The following is a 15,940-nucleotide window of genomic DNA, read 5'->3' as shown; positions in this document are numbered from 1 at the left end:
AAAACCTCATTTGATTAAGTTATTTAGACAAATCTATCTTAGCAACTTGTAAACAATTTATAAGACACTATTTGAAGTTTGTTTTGGCTTATGAAAGTCTCAATTTGATTTGTTTTGCCTTATGAAAGTCTCAATTTGATTTGTTTTTTTAAATGATTTAGTTTATTTTTTTTCAATATGGCTAAGTTGTCTAACGACAATAACTGTAATGTGAGGTTGGTAACGTTGAATAAAGAAAATACATTTAATTATATTTTTTTAAAATAAGATCAAATTGAGATTTTTAAAAATTGTGAGAACTGAATTGAAAAAACCAAAACAATAGTAAGATGAAATAAATTGTTATACCTATTTTCATTTCTAAAACAATTGTAAGATATGTATGTATGTATATTTTAGCTGATATTTGACATTGTTGGTAGTAGAAATATAGAAGCTGACATGAGTGAAATGAAAGAAATGTATAACAATATTATTTATTGCCAATTTATTGTGAAACGTAGTATGTTAGGATTATTTTATTTACATTTTTTAAATATTTATATATACTTTTTTTTATCAGTATATATATATATATATATATATATATATATATAATTCTGAACCCAATTGGTTCCCTTTTATTTACAGTTAACCAATTACAAAAGATGATTTGAGACTGTCGTTCACATATAGTGTAATTATTGCACAATTTATATTTCTTATTTTTCATTATTTAACACTACAAGTAGATATATTAATAATGAATTAGCACGATACCACTGATAAAAAATAACAATATTAAAATCTAATAATATTTAAAAGTACATAATGTATTATCATACCAGTGTATATAACTTTATTTTATGACATTTTAAGCTTCGTTGCAAATATTATACTATATAAGATACATGAAAATATTAAAAGAAAAATGACAAATGTATATTTCCATGTGAGATATATACCTATTTTATACTTTTACAAATAGCGTAATAGTTTAGATAAATTAATATGACTATTGGTTGATAAATGTGCACTGCTACTATGTCTCCTTAAAAAACATCATTATTACAAACTCACCCACATTAACTGCGTGATTCAGTCACATATTATGCAGTCTCCGAAGTTTCCGTTAAAGATTTTCATTTATTGAATCCAAGCTTTTTTTTATGTCCAGAACAAAAAATAATTATTCTTTTGTTGTACAAAGATTTATTTAAGAAATTGATATTCCAGAATATTTGAGTTGAGTAAATAATTTAGAATTTTCCTTTTTTTCTTTCCATTTCTGATGGGGATAGGGTTAAAGTATTAGAAAGTCACGAGATTTGTTGCAATTTGGCTGAAAGAAAATGGAGGGGTTGGACAGGTTTCTTGTGGCAACAAGCACCATAGGCTTCATTTGTGTGTGCAAGGTGTTTGTCAAATTTCTCAAGTGGGTGTGGGTGATGTTCTTGAGGCCACCAAAGAATCTCAAAGAATATGGTTCTTGGGCTATAATCACTGGATCCACTGATGGAATTGGCAAGGCCATGGCTTTTGAATTTGCATCCAAGGGACTCAACCTTCTCTTGGTTGGTCGAAACCCTCTGAAACTCGAGACGACATTGAAGGAAATAAGAGAGAGACATGGTGTTGAGGTCAAGTTTGTGGTCATAGATATGCAGAAAGTTAGTGGAGAGGAAATCGCTAAGAGAATAGAGGAAGCAATAGATGGTTTGGATGTGGGTTTGCTTGTTAATGGTGCTGGTTTGGCTTACCCTTATGCGAGATTCTTTCATGAAGTTGATTTGGAGCTTATGGATGCTATTGTGAAAGTGAATTTGGAGGCAACAACTTGGATCACAAAGGCTGTGATTCCGTCCATGCTCAAGAAGAAAAAGGGTGCTATAGTGAACATTGGTTCTGGTTCTTCTGTGGTGCTTCCATCATACCCTCTAGTCACTCTCTATGCTGCTACAAAAGGGTAAGTTGGTTCATGGTTAAGTTTGTTCCATTCTCCAGTTCCATGTATCATGCACATGCTAGGGTTTTTAGGTGGGAATGTTCTTTGTTTGAAGGATCTTGCGTCTTTTATGAAATCTCACTTTAATTTGTTCAGTTTTATGTCTTTCTTTTCTGTCCAAACAATGCTAAGAATGGAAATGTAGCTCCATTTTCATTTGCAAGGGATCTAGACGTTGATAGGGAAATCTCCTTTGCGTTTTCTTTCCTCCAACATGAATATTTTTTTGAAGATCTTACCAATTCTTCAATTTTGGATTGAATATATCATATGTTGAACAGATATTTCAATGAGATAAACCTTCATGCACTTACCTACTTTTCTCCTTATCATCTTGTCCTTTTTCCTACAAATTCAACTGAAAAATAAAAAGAAAATGATGTTGAAGCAGATATGTTTTCACTAGCCGAGTTATGATTTTATTTTTAGTTGAATGAAAAATTGTGAATCCAGATCTGAGATGAACTTCCTATGTTTTTCAGATACCTAGCCATGTTCTCCAGATGCATCAGTTTGGAGTATAAGCATCAAGGAATTGATATCCAGTGTCAGGTGGTTCTCTTTTGCATCTTCTCTTCACTTTCTCTTTGAAATTATTTCATCATGGATCTTCCATACCCTTTTGACGTTCTGATTGTTTGGTTCTGGAGTATCATCATTTGCTGCAAATAGCATTCATTAATTACCTCGCTATGTTCTTCATAAACTCGTTTTAGTTTCTGTTTTAATCTGTTTTGAACTGTAATTTTGAATGGTAAAGTTAAAACAGAGCATGCAAGAATTAGAACATAATCAAATAATATATTACACATAACAAAATAACTGTCTGTGATGATTTTTTATGTGGTTGCTGAGTTATATACATACATACAGGTTCCATTATTTGTGTCAACCAAAATGACCAAAATGAAGAAATCAGTTTTTGTGCCAACACCAGAATTGTACAGCAAAACATGCACAAGGTGGATTGGATATGAAAAACTGGTTGAGCCATACTTTCTTCATTCTGTGCAAGGTTTTCTCATAAGAGCAATTCCTCATGCACTCATGGATTCCTACATGTTACGATATTTTCTTTATTTTCGTGCAAAAGGACTCTCCAAGGACTCCAACAAGGCTAAAGAAACATCATTAGCTGCATCTGATTCCCAATAACCAAACATCATTAATCAAGATTACAGTTCAAATTACTAAGTCTTTGTGGGTGATTAGTGAAATAATTATATTTTTCTTTCTTGAATTTTACTTTTGGAAGTTCACCTGCTCCCCACCAGTGTTCTGATTGGTCTGTGCTTACTTAATTTAGTAGTGTTTGAATATTTGCTTTGCCATTTTTTCTGGTTCTTCTAAAAATATTTTTCAACTCCATTTGCAGCATAGATTAGCAATTTATTATAAAAATTTATACTAGTTGAGACAGCATTAAAGTTTATTGGTTGGTCAGATTGAAAATCCCATGAGTTTCAAATGTTATATAATCTTTTATACAAAATTTATCTAATTTTTTATTTGTAAAAAAGTGATAATTTAATGTAAAAAATGAAAGGTATATTTTATATATAAACCATATAAAATAAAAGAATAACAAATAACTCATGTAGATATGTATTTGATGATGACATTCTGAATAATAACTTCTTTTTTCAATTCTATGTCTATACATAGATTAATGTGACAACATGTTTTTAATAAATTAAATATAAAATCATAATATACTATATTTTGAAAATATATGATAACATACTTTTTGTTGTCTACAAATTAATAAAAAATTATAATATATTTTATTTCGAAATAACAGTATTTGCCATTTATTAATAGATCAATGAAAAACATTTGTTATTTTGTAGTGCTAACAAATCTATTAGAAAGCTGTAATATATTTTATTTCTAAACATATGAAACGATATATATTATTTTCGATTACTAATTTCTGATAAATTTCTACACCAAAATATTTCATCTATATTGGTTATATTTCAAGTATGTGATAACATTTTATTTAAAATTAAATATTTATTTCACCACATTCAATTGTCTACTTTAATAATCAAGTATTAATTTCATTAATAAATATTAGAACATTCTTTATCTAAGTTTTGTAAGTTCAAAATTAACTTCTAGATAACATTTTATAATATTAATTTCTATTTCTAGTAACCAACGGGGAAAAAAAATAGTTTATTTCATTCTTTACAGTTTTGAATTAACATGTGGTGGAAGTATCAAACTTTAAAAAGTTAATCTATAATGGCTTTAAAAAATATTTTTTTTCTTCATTTAATTTACACTAACCAAGGTTTTACTCTTGTCATAAAACTTAAATTCATCATCTGGAATAAATAGATCCCTTCTTCAGTAGTCCTTGGTGTAACTCTTAATTCACTACTCATTCAGAAAATGTGATAGAGATTATTGAAAATTAAAATGTAAAAATAATTATTAATTAACATGATAATCATAATTTCGTGTCGAAATAACTATTTAGAGGGATGTAATTGGGATTGCACATTCCAATATAAAGCTTTGATGATACCCAAAATCATCTGTTTAGTTCCATGACCACCTATTTTTAGGTTTTAGATGCGATGTGATGTGAACCAACATCACATCACTGAGTATCGTGTGCAAGTGAAACTGTTTAATTTGGATTACTTACACTATATGCTACATATATAAAATAAAATTTATAGTGATATCTAATTACATGTGTGATACATTTATTAAAGTTTTATAATACTTATAATAATATTATATTTATGATGATTATATGATTATTTCGAAATGGAAAAATAAAGTACTTGCTTATTTTAAGTTTCTTTTCTGTTTTGAACAAAATTCGTGTGAAGGTCTTTATGGTTTTAAAGGATGTAGTTTCTGCTCCACTTTGATTATTTCATTAACTTAGTACCGTAATACAGGTGCATTGATTGTATTATTTATCATTAAAATAATCACAATCATAATCAAAATCATAATCATAATCATGATATTAAACACAACACAACGTACATAAACTAAATGTTTTTCTGCTCTACCAGAATATGAACCTTTCAATGGTTTTATCAGCTCCCAGTTTTACACCACCCACTGCACTTCCAACCAAACAAACCCAAAACCAAACATGTCCACCCACAACTTCAACAATAAAACGGGCCTCACCCATTTATTTTTTGTTAATTGTCTAACACTGTCAATTTAGTTCATGAAAAATAAAAAATAAATTTGAAAACTTTTTAGGTTTCACGATTTACCCATAATAAAAAAATGTATTTTTTCAATTGGCGATATTCATATCCAATGTTCTATTGAAAAATGAGGTATAGATTTATGAAACAACCGATTCGTCACATTTTATGGTGTGCAAAACAATTTTGGGGTTTGAATATTCAATGAATGTCACCGTACTGCGCCAACTTTCTACTTAATTCTGGTGGTTTTCCGCTCATCTACCGCACCCACACTTGCCTCTCACCACCTGTCTTTCACTCACCGTCATCATCATAATAAATTCAATGCTCTTATTGTTCTCATCATAAACCCAAAAGCTTCTCCTGAGCCATACCATCATCTTTCTCATCATTCACACCATCAAATTCCTAAAATGGAATGTTGTATAATCTCCAGGCTACGGGTTCAACCCCTATGGTTCGCGCTGCTCTTTCTTGTTGGACTATTGACGATTCTGAAACTAGCGTTCGTTGTTGTCAGATGGGTCTACGTCAATTTCCTCAGACCTCCCAAAAATCTTAGAAAGTACGGATCTTGGGCTGTCGTGACTGGACCCACTGACGGCATTGGAAAAAGCTTCGCTTTTGAGCTCGCGCGCAGAGGCCTCAACCTCGTACTCGTCGGTCGGAACCCCGAGAAGCTCAAAGACGTGTCGGATTCGATCGCCGCCAAGTTCGGGAAAACCGAGGTCAAGACCGTGGTGGTCGATTTCTCGGGGGATCTGGACGAGGGTGTGGCCAAGATTGGGGAAGCGATTGAGGGGTTGGACGTTGGAGTGCTGGTTAACAATGTGGGAGTTTCGTACCCTTACGCCAGGTTCTTCCATGAAGTGGACGAGGGGCTTCTCAACAACCTTATCAAGGTTAACGTTATCGGAACCACCAAGGTCACGCAGGCTGTTCTGCCGGGGATGCTGAAGAGAAAGAGAGGAGCGATTGTTAACATTGGTTCTGGTGCCGCTATTGTGATTCCTTCCGATCCCCTTTATGCTGTTTATGCCGCCACCAAAGCGTGAGTTCTCGTTGTTCATTGTTCTTGATTTTTGCATTCGCTCTTCATAGTATTTGTTGGTTGTTGAGGTTATGTTTTGGGTTCATTGTTTCAGGTACATCGATCAGTTTTCCAGAAGTCTCTATGTTGAATACAAGAAGAGTGGAATTGACGTTCAGTGCCAGGTATCGTGCTGTTTTTTAGTGTTCAATTGTTCATGTTAGCTTCTTGCTTGCTTAGTTTTTTTTTCTCTTTTGTTGAGGTGAACAATTTTCTCATTTTTGTTTAATTCCCCTTATCGAGTTTCTGCCAATTAGTTTATTTATTGATGTGTGTTCGAGCTGAACTGCTCTGGTTTCAAATCTTTTAAACTGTGGTCATGGTAATGGATGTAGTTTTGTTTTGTTGTAATTCTTAATATAAAGGCATGGTATTGCGGTTGAAATTTCCTCTTAATGCAGCCGATTCAGTCACAGCTCTGGTCTTGGTGCAGCTGAAATTGCTATTGTGAAACAGTTTTTTGTGAAAATTTTGGATATCCAATTGGTATGGCCATGGGAGACACAAAAGTCTTACCTTTTTTTTCTTAAAAAAATGACCATTTCAATTGGAGCTAGTTGGAGTTATACGGTGATGAAAAGAAAGCATAAGCGTTGCTGAGGAACAAATCCTCAAGTTATAACTATTTTTTTCACTTACATAAACCTTGGACAAAAGTGAACGGAAATGAGTCCCCTTTATACCCTTTTCTTAGTTGAGGCAAGTATGGTTATAAATTGCTGAAAGTTGAAGATATGTCAGGACACTGTTTAATACTGATTATTGTGTGCAACCTGTTCCTGATAAAAACTCTAGTACGTGCGGTTGTATCTGCTTGTAGTTTTCTTCAACCATCTGAATATAGTAGCAATTTCGAAAACTTCTTTTTCTTTTACTTTTAAAGTTTTGCTTTAATGTTACGTGTGTGGTATGCATACCAACCTTGTCTGATCAATCTTTTGTTTTATTGTTTATGAAAATGTAGAGCAATACATGATAGCATCTTTTGAGCTAATGTGGCTTCAATCATTGACCATTAGCCTAAATCTCATAGTGCACTTTAATATTCTTCACGGCCTTTGCTACTACCCTTTCCCTTACTCCATCTTACATTCTTCTTGTATATTTGTGTGAAAGAGTGTCCATGTGTTTGCAATGAATGATCTTTATCATTTTTCTGATTGAGATTTTCCTGGTGCAGGTTCCTTTATATGTGGCAACCAAGATGGCATCAATAAGGAAATCTTCATTCTTTGTTCCATCAACAGATGGCTATGCCAAAGCTGGTGTGCGATGGATAGGTTACGAACCTCGATGCACGCCATATTGGCCACATACCCTTCTCTGGGCGGTTGCATGCTCATTGCCTGAATTTGTTGTTGATGCTTGGCGACTGTGGTTCTGCTTGGGTATTCGAAAGAGGGGGCAACGCAAAGAGTCCACCAAGAAGGAATAGATATACAGAAGAATGCCTGGTTCTGTTCTTTAGGCAATATAAATGCTACTCATCTCACACATATTCAGATTGTTAGCAGATTAAGGATTCCCAAGTATCTGATATGTTTCTAAATTTCATCTTAATGTTGTTTAGTATCAGTTGTGTGGTCTAAAAATTCTTTTTACTCCCCTCTTTTGGCTGTTTCTGTTCACTGTTTCAGTACTTTGTTGAACTGATATGATGTGTATTGGCATATCGCTTAACCCGGTTTTCTATGTTGTCATTCCTTGCTTTTCTCTTACTGTGAACTTTTAGAAAAGTCTGTTTCAAGCCAATGGCTAAAGGTGTGTTCGGAAAAACATTGAGTTGGCGTAACCAGTGTTTTTCTCAATCCATCAGCACTAGTTTTGTGTTTGGTAATGAATAAACCATTGGTGTTAATGTGTCAGACAATGTTTTCATCTTTAGATTTTAGTTGAAAATCTCGTACTAATTTTCATCTTTCATGGAACATTGTGTCAAACTCTGGCTATGTTAGATGTTATGATGCGTTTGTTTTTGGCTAAACTTAAGTTTAGATTTAATTGAATTTTTTTAAACCGAAATCCAAATACACATTTAGATTTAATTGAATGTTATTTTATAGTTGTTAAAATAATTTTCACTCAATGTTATGGTAAATTTTTTTGATAAAACAAGTTAAGCATTTGTGAACTAAATTAAATTAAATCATTTTTTGTACTTATTTAAGTTACACTCATTTAAAACATTTAAATTAAGTCTAAATAAATTTAAGGTGAATGAGTATGATTAATTGTGTGTGTGTGTAATTTATTTTGCATGTTAAATCGTTATATATGGATTATATTAGCGGAAAAATATATATTTTCGCGTTTGTTAATTTTTATTTCTATTAAAATAGTGTAATTTTGAAAAAAATAAAAATAATAAATAGTTTGTAAAGAAAATAATAGAACTATGTCCTTATTGTTTTAGTTGAGGAGCTACGTGATTATATTTTAGGTAAAGATTACATGATTATGTATTTTATGAAAATTACTTTGATAAAAGATAGAATTTTAGTTATAAAAAAATTTATCCCTTCTTTATAATACTCTTCAAATCTCTCTTTATTACTAGTACTAATGGAAACACATGTTTCTTTAAGCCTACATATCCTCGTCACAATTAAAATAATATAAATTTTAAAATATAAAATAATAAAATTGTAAGAAAATATAAAAATTGTATATAATTATTTTTTCGTTGAGGGAGGACTCGTTATTTTTATGGAAATATTATAGAATTATGTATATTATTAAACAATATAATTATTTTAATTTAATAATGGATAACACTTTTTAATTAAAAAACATTAAAATTAGTTTAAAGGTTATATTTAATACAATGATACAGATAAATGTTTTATCTCTTATTTCTTACTGTTTTCGTTTTCTTTAATTACAATATAAATATTTTGGATTATCATAATTATACATACCAGCCTAAATACAAACACTCAGACTGTTGCGTTTATAGATCCGTATTTTTTTAAATAACTATATTATATTATAAGATAATAATATATTTAAATTGATTAAATTAATATATAAAAAAAATTAATGAGAGAATAGTGTGAAAAATAAAAATAAAAATTGTGTGAAAAATTATTATCTCTTTATATATAGAGGTATATACGGGTATACATTATATCAACTAAATTTCAATAGTTTAAAAAATATTAATTAAAAATAATCTTAAACCAAAGAAAGCAAAAAAGCTAATATATATAACTTGATGGAGGAAATTATATGACCTAATACCCTGAAGAGAGCTGTCGCGTGGTGCCATAAACCCCAGAAAGAGAAAACAAAACACGAGCCTATGAACGAACATGGCCACTCACAACACCAGCGTCGTTTACATACACACGAACCTCGATACCCGCTTGGCGCTCCTCGTTTCCGATCACGACACTGTCGCTGACCTCAAAAGTACTAATTTTTTGTCGTCAATTTTTAGACAGTGATTGTTGACATTTTTTTTTTGGACATGCTCTTTAAATGTTTTTCTCTTGTTGACAGTTTTTGCTCTCAATCCATGGATTTTGATCATTTGTTTTTAATGTAACGCTATTCACTGTTAGTTTACAGTGCTGATGTTTTATTTGAATTTTTTGAATTGTATGTAGGGAGCATTTTGTCCGAACACCCGCTATGCTTTCCCCAAATTGGGCAAATTCAGATTAATGGGATAAAGGTATTTCATATTCTCCTGTTGAAGTCATGCTTTGTTTTCTTCACTATGTATTGTTTTGCTTACAATCCAATTTTATTTAATTTGATGTAGGTTATGCGCGAGGGGCACTTTTATCACCTTGTAGATTCAATGCCTGTGAGAAGTGCCTTTACTGGTTCCCTCCAGAGTTGGTTTGTCAGTGTGGATGCTACTGTGGTGAGGGAGTGTTCTCAGAATTACCAGGTGGCCACTCTCGGAATTGTAAGTAATGCTTTGACTGGTCGTGGTGATAATGCTATCGGTTCTCCATCCAAGGGTGTGTTGCAGTTGGAGAACAAACTAGTTGAGAATGTAGAAGTTCCTGTTCCTAGTCCTTGTGTTTCACAACATACTGGCAAAGGAGCTGGTGAAAAGTTGGATACAGGTGTTAAATCATCTGGCGAAAATATTGAACTTCCAGGTTCAGCTATCGAGTATGAGGTTGATGGAACCGATAAAAACATTGGGAGTGTTTGTGTTGTACGCAAGGAGAGAAATAGTAAATCTGTATCAGATTCGAGTAGAAAACGTAAAGGTAAAAGGAAAAAAGAAGACGCATTTCGAGATGACACTTCAAATGTAGATGATGCTTCTGTTGTTGGGCTCAGTGATTGTGCAATTCAGCAGGATATCGAGGTTGTAGCGAAAACTTTGGAGAATGCAAATAAAGAAGTAATTATGGAATTTGAAGTTTTGAAGGAGCATCAGCATACTGATGGCAACAATAGGAACACTAAGAGGGACCTTGACACTGCTGTGTCAATGAAAGAAGCTTCAGAACCTGAACTTATTTCAGATAAGAAGCATAAGAAAAGGAAGAGGTCTTTGATTGATGATTCTAAAGAATTATTCAAGGAAGAGACGGCTGCTCAGAAGGATGAAGCGCATAAGTCCGATGAAGCACATGAGGAAAGGAAAGAATTGAAGGATCAGTTTGAACTTAAGAATGAAAACTATAGGTATGGTGTTGAATATAAGGATGATAAGGTAACTGGAGACATTTTAGATACAGTAACTCCTGCAAAGAAAAAGAGGAAGTGCAGCAAAGAAAAAAGTTTGTCCAAGGCCAAGTTGATTAATGATTTCAACGTAGAGATTTCTTCTCATCATGATTTGGAGAAGCTACAGAAGATTAAAAACAGTAACGATGACCAATCAGCCGAAAAATTTAGTGACACTGATCCACTGAGAACTATATTGGAAGGTAGGAGGAGGAAAGGGAAGAAAAATTCATCAAATCCTCATGAAACACATTTAATTTCTTCTTTCAGGAACGTTGAAGAAGAAGATCATTCAAGCATTCAAAAAGGTGGTCAGGAGGAAATTTCTCTCCCTAAAGGTGATACTACTTGAGAAAAGGGTGAACATAGTAAAGTACCAGCATTATTCGTGCTAACCTTGTACCATGTTATGACTAGTTTGCTATGTTTTTCTTTTTTTATTATTGAGATCAAATTAATAAAAGAAATCTATTTTAGAATACTGAAAATATACTACTGATCTCTTTTTCTTTTTAGGGCCAGATATGAGTATGGGCAAAACTACTATTGACAACATGGAGACTGGAACTGATGCATGCAAAGAAGACATTCAAAGTACAGAAAAAACAAAAGGAAACTATAACAACCATGCTGATATTGAAATAATAGCACACCCTGCTAATGTGGTCGGGCATATGGAGCTCACTGAGGATAATGGTAAAAACGAAGCTGGTCAGATTGAAGGAGCTGAGGAAGGAAGAGAGTTATCACAACAAAATGATCCTAAGCTAATGCTGTTAGATAAGTCCACACCATCCAACCAGAACGACTCAAATGCAAAAGTTGGAGAATTAAATGTGACTTCAAAAGTTGTGGATGTGAATGGATCAACTGAATCTAGAAAATCGAAGAAGGAAAAAAAGAAGAAGAAAAAAGACAAGAATTCAGGTGGAGAGTCCCCGTTTAGGGAAGGTACTGGCCATGTGGATGCTTCTGAGAGTAAAAATGGTATTATGGAAAAAAAGAACAAGAAAAAAGATAAGAATTCAGGTGGAGAGTCCCCGTTTAGAGAAGGTTCTGGCCATGTGGATGCTTCTGAGAGTAAAAATGGTATTATGAAGTCCATTGGTGCAACAAATTATGATCCTAAATCAGGAAATACAGAGACAGTGGAGAACCCTTTAAATCAAATAGGTGAAAAAATACAGCAGGAGGAGATGCATGGGACTTCTGATAAGGAGGTTGAGTTTAACATTGAGAGTGCTGAACACACGGGCAAGAGACAGAGAAAAAAGTCAAATGACAAACAGAATTCTATCTCAAAGAGTATGTTAAATATGCTTTTGAAAGATCAAGGTGATAGTAAGAATCTATCATCATCTTCTGACCGTGAAACACAGGCCAAATCTTCAGTTGCAGTGACAAAGAAACGTAACTCTGCAAGCACAAAGTCCTCTAAGAAATCATGCAAAACAAATACGGAACTGGTGAAAGACTCTGTTAGATTTGAACCTTCTGATTCTCCGCATAATTCTGGGAGCAAGGATGCAGTGCAGCTTTCAACACAGTCTCCTGGAGAGAAAGATGATGATAATTTGGAAGCACCTTCTAAAACTTTAAAGGTTAATGCTGATGAACAATTTTCATCCTGGAAACAGCCAGGTGAAACTAATTTGTCAGATGGCATGCTTGTTGACAAGATGAATGAAACAGAGATGAAAGATATTGAGACCATGACCAGAAATAACATTCATCAACTTGAAGCAACAAATGGACAAACTCATGCTAAGGATTTAAGCTCCTCACAGAAATTATCATCAAAGGAAGAGCTTGATGTAAGGATTCACCCTGGAGAGAAGGTACCAAATCCACACAGGAGTGGACAAGAATCAAAAGTGTCTGGTAACAGGACTGTGATTGAAGAAAACAAAAAGACTCGTGTCAAAGCTTCTGAGAAAAAAATTGATTTGGAGAAACAAAGAAAACATGTTCCTGTATCAAATTCAAAGCTGGAAGGTTCCATAAAAAGGGTTCAAAATAAAGCAGGAAAAGCTTCCGGGAATAATGTTCATGGAGTTGTGGGTAAAACACCGCAAAAGAAGAGCTTGTTATCGGGAGCAATTTTCAAGGATGATAGTAGCAGCAGCTCTGACGGTGAAGATGGTAATTCTGGTGCCAGCACCAGAACTCCATCAGATAATCCGCTATTGTCTGATGAAGACAGCAGTTCAGGTATAGATTCACAAGTAGATGGTAACTGAAATATATGTATTAAATATATGTGCCTTTACGTTTTAATAAAGTTGATGAAAATGTAGTATAAAATAGTTTTCAATCTGTACGGGTAACTGGATAAGTGAGTTTCTGTTGAGTTGGTTGAGATTAACCTTTTTTAATTGAGATCTGATCTTTGGAATTTGGTTATCAACTGTTATTCCTTACTTGTTTTGTTCCAGGAGCTGGAAATAACCACATTATCATATTTATGAAGGTTGAAAATGTTGTAATTCCTAAAGTTGAGGAAAGCTTGTATTTTCCCTTTCAATTTTGAGAACATTTTATGTTCTTAAGTTATTACTTTATTATTTTGTTCCTACTAATTTTTTAGAATGATGTATGCTCTCAAGGTTAATAATGTTTGAAGAAAAATGAACTGTCATTGGTCTTGAAATTTCATAGAAACTGCGGTGGTTATATTTCTAGTTGATGTAAGATTACAACACATTACCTCCTACCCAGCAGCGGGCATTTGGAGTGTGGACAAACGCGGGTGGCATAATAAAAGCAATTCCTCGTGCTTAAGAATAGGACGTCTAGTGATAGAACATTAAAGGTATATGAGAGGAAGAAAAGGAGAGGAGGGCAGAGTTTCCTTGAGAGTGACTCTTGTATACTGAATTCTTTCATTCATCTTAATAAAATACATACTATTCAGTCTATTTGTGTATGTTATTGAGAGAAAGAGAGGGTTGATCGACTTCTTGACTAAAGAAGTCTATCATCTAGAGTGTAGACAAATACGGGTGACTCAAACAATTCAGAGCAGACATTGACACCATCTTAAAATTTGAACTTATTTTCTTCCGCAATCTTACAAAACCAATTTGAATTGTGGGGACAGGCCTCATGACTACTGCATTCACTAAATTTCTAATCAACGTGATCTCAATAGTTAGATTGCAGGCAGTTCAGGCTTTTATTTTCGAAGAAATTATAGTAACATAGTTGATGTATATTTTTAGCTCACCACTTTCCTATACATTTGTTCTGGAAACTCTTTTTCTAACGACTACATGGTACTTAGGGCATTACGGATACCACTGGTTTTTCTTATCTAGTGTTTACCCAGGAAAGCTTTGCTATCTCACTTAGTTGTTAATACTGATACTAAAATCAGCTTAACTATTTTTGTGTATCGAACTGTTTTCCTTTAGAACATGTATCCTGTTATGCTTTTTGAGTTTTGATGTTGGCATCGGTGACAAGCTTGAATTAAAGATTTATATGGCTATGTTTAGTTTATCTCGTTTCTTCATGAAAATAGTGATGAGGCAATCCGGAATCAATTTCTTTCGTTTTTTATCAGGTTCATATGGAGGGCAAAGTCTGGAAAATGGTGGAAGAATTTCCTCAAAAGCACAGTAAGTTAATTATTTCTGCTGAATGATGTAAGTTGGCAAAATCATTTGTATCTTGTTTTTGGCTCCAAGTCGTTTGCAGGTTTGAATGACAATTTTCAGCAAAAAATTAAATCCTGTCTCTCTTTCTGCTACCGTTCTTACCCTTATTTTTTTTTTCATTTTAAATTTATTTGGACGCGAGGAATTCTATTCCATCAGATCTTGAAACTCAAGTTTTAATAATTGATTGTGACAATGACTGATTCTGACATGAACTTAGAGTTGAGCAATAACGTTATCTTCACATAGAGTAAACAGAGTATAGCTAGAATTACTCTGACTATTTTCTCTGGGCCTTATTTATATTGCAATTTACATGTGAAAAGAAAAAATAAATGCTGTTGAGGGTATTTTGAAAATACTTTTTTTTTTCATTTTTATTTTAGTTCATTGTCGCATTTTATTTAAAGATCTAGATTTGATCGGTCCATTATGATATGAAATCTTTTCAAATGAATGGTTTATTCACAATCAATTGAGCCATTCACATATCATGGATTATGGCTTGAGCAGGGTATGGCCAATATTTACTGCGACTTTTACCTATTTGTTTTCGTATTAGCATTTTAATATTGAAGAATGATAATCCGTGAAATAAAAATGGAAACTATGCCGCTCAAAATTGTTAATTTGAAATTCTGAACTTGCATGCTTTCATCTCTGCATCATTGCTGACAACAAAAGTTTTTTGGGGTGTCTCTTTTTGTTTTTGTGGTTCATCATCATTCATAAATGATGTTACATAATTCACATTGCAGATGAGTCTGAAACCGTTGTTGGTGCAGTTTGACAGATACAAAAGAAATGTCAATCGATGACGTTGTCAGAAGCTCAAGCTGGTTTAAGGAGGCTAAAATGACAGCCTCTCAATTGCAAGAGTCTCAAAGCCAGTCCCTCGAATTTGTCCCAGACAGCCTGGTTGATTGACAACACCTTCGAGCAGAAGAAAAGTAAAAGGACACCAACCACAACTGTGGTATTTTTGTTTGTTTTTGTTGTGTCCTCACATAGCTTCTTTCTCTTTTTTTCTTACCGTTCCAAAGACGACGGTATTTTGGCATTTTTAGCATTTTTACCGATCAAGCTGGCGGTTTATGTCACACGAACCAAATTGTTCTTTGTCGACTTATGTCACCAGCCAAGTTAATTATAATTATGAGAACAATGTGATATATTACTACTATAATATGTATGTTACTACAAATTCCTCTTATGCGTAGTTTTTGTGATTTTGAGTGTACTTTTTTTGGCAATCGTATCATTTTCATTTAGTTGACTGTCTTCTCTTCATTAACTTTTTTTCTTCTATTCATGGTATTAT

The 15,940-nt window shown here is 33.2% G+C and overlaps 3 protein-coding genes across 5 annotated transcripts; all 3 read left to right on the top strand.

The window, feature by feature from the left end:
• The first annotated feature begins 1,093 nt into the window (after positions 1-1,093).
• LOC108328129 (very-long-chain 3-oxoacyl-CoA reductase 1) lies at positions 1,094-3,303 on the top strand. Its single transcript, XM_017561939.2, has 3 exons — positions 1,094-1,945; positions 2,467-2,536; positions 2,858-3,303. Exons 1-3 carry the CDS (start codon positions 1,332-1,334, stop codon positions 3,137-3,139), a joined length of 966 nt encoding a protein of 321 aa, XP_017417428.1. The 5' UTR covers positions 1,094-1,331; the 3' UTR covers positions 3,140-3,303.
• Positions 3,304-5,194: 1,891 nt separating this feature from the next.
• LOC108326779 (very-long-chain 3-oxoacyl-CoA reductase 1) lies at positions 5,195-7,965 on the top strand. The gene is made up of 3 exons (XM_017560337.2): positions 5,195-6,226; positions 6,321-6,390; positions 7,446-7,965. Exons 1-3 carry the CDS (start codon positions 5,589-5,591, stop codon positions 7,698-7,700), a joined length of 963 nt encoding a protein of 320 aa, XP_017415826.1. The 5' UTR covers positions 5,195-5,588; the 3' UTR covers positions 7,701-7,965.
• A 1,521-nt stretch (positions 7,966-9,486) lies between these two features.
• LOC108329203 (uncharacterized) lies at positions 9,487-15,832 on the top strand. Of its 3 annotated transcripts, none has more exons than XM_017563300.2 (6): positions 9,487-9,676; positions 9,874-9,941; positions 10,032-11,298; positions 11,483-13,171; positions 14,526-14,580; positions 15,405-15,832. In XM_017563300.2, exons 1-6 carry the CDS (start codon positions 9,577-9,579, stop codon positions 15,544-15,546), a joined length of 3,321 nt encoding a protein of 1,106 aa, XP_017418789.1. In that variant the 5' UTR covers positions 9,487-9,576; the 3' UTR covers positions 15,547-15,832. The 3 variants fall into 3 exon arrangements, with proteins under 3 accessions (XP_017418789.1, XP_017418788.1, XP_017418790.1); XM_017563299.2 differs by having other exon boundaries at positions 11,477-13,171; XM_017563301.2 differs by having other exon boundaries at positions 11,477-13,171; positions 15,378-15,547.
• The last annotated feature ends 108 nt before the right edge of the window (positions 15,833-15,940 follow it).

The sequence above is a fragment of the Vigna angularis genome, chromosome 2 (assembly GCF_016808095.1).
Source record: "Vigna angularis cultivar LongXiaoDou No.4 chromosome 2, ASM1680809v1, whole genome shotgun sequence".
Taxonomy (NCBI): Eukaryota; Viridiplantae; Streptophyta; class Magnoliopsida; order Fabales; family Fabaceae; genus Vigna; species Vigna angularis.
Note: the sequence above shows the minus strand (reverse complement) of the source record. Positions and strands in the feature narration are given on the sequence as shown.

Coding starts and splice junctions, on each gene's coding strand:
- LOC108329203 (XM_017563299.2), top strand. CDS start 9,577: ATGGCCACTCACAACACCAGCGTCGTTTACATACACACGAACCTCGAT. Junction 9,942..10,031: donor TTCAGATTAATGGGATAAAG/GTATTTCATATT, acceptor AATTTGATGTAG/GTTATGCGCGAGGGGCACTT. Junction 11,299..11,476: donor GGAAATTTCTCTCCCTAAAG/GTGATACTACTT, acceptor TTTTCTTTTTAG/GGCCAGATATGAGTATGGGC.
- LOC108328129 (XM_017561939.2), top strand. CDS start 1,332: ATGGAGGGGTTGGACAGGTTTCTTGTGGCAACAAGCACCATAGGCTTC. Junction 1,946..2,466: donor CTCTATGCTGCTACAAAAGG/GTAAGTTGGTTC, acceptor TATGTTTTTCAG/ATACCTAGCCATGTTCTCCA. Junction 2,537..2,857: donor GAATTGATATCCAGTGTCAG/GTGGTTCTCTTT, acceptor ACATACATACAG/GTTCCATTATTTGTGTCAAC.
- LOC108326779 (XM_017560337.2), top strand. CDS start 5,589: ATGGAATGTTGTATAATCTCCAGGCTACGGGTTCAACCCCTATGGTTC. Junction 6,227..6,320: donor GTTTATGCCGCCACCAAAGC/GTGAGTTCTCGT, acceptor TCATTGTTTCAG/GTACATCGATCAGTTTTCCA. Junction 6,391..7,445: donor GAATTGACGTTCAGTGCCAG/GTATCGTGCTGT, acceptor TTCCTGGTGCAG/GTTCCTTTATATGTGGCAAC.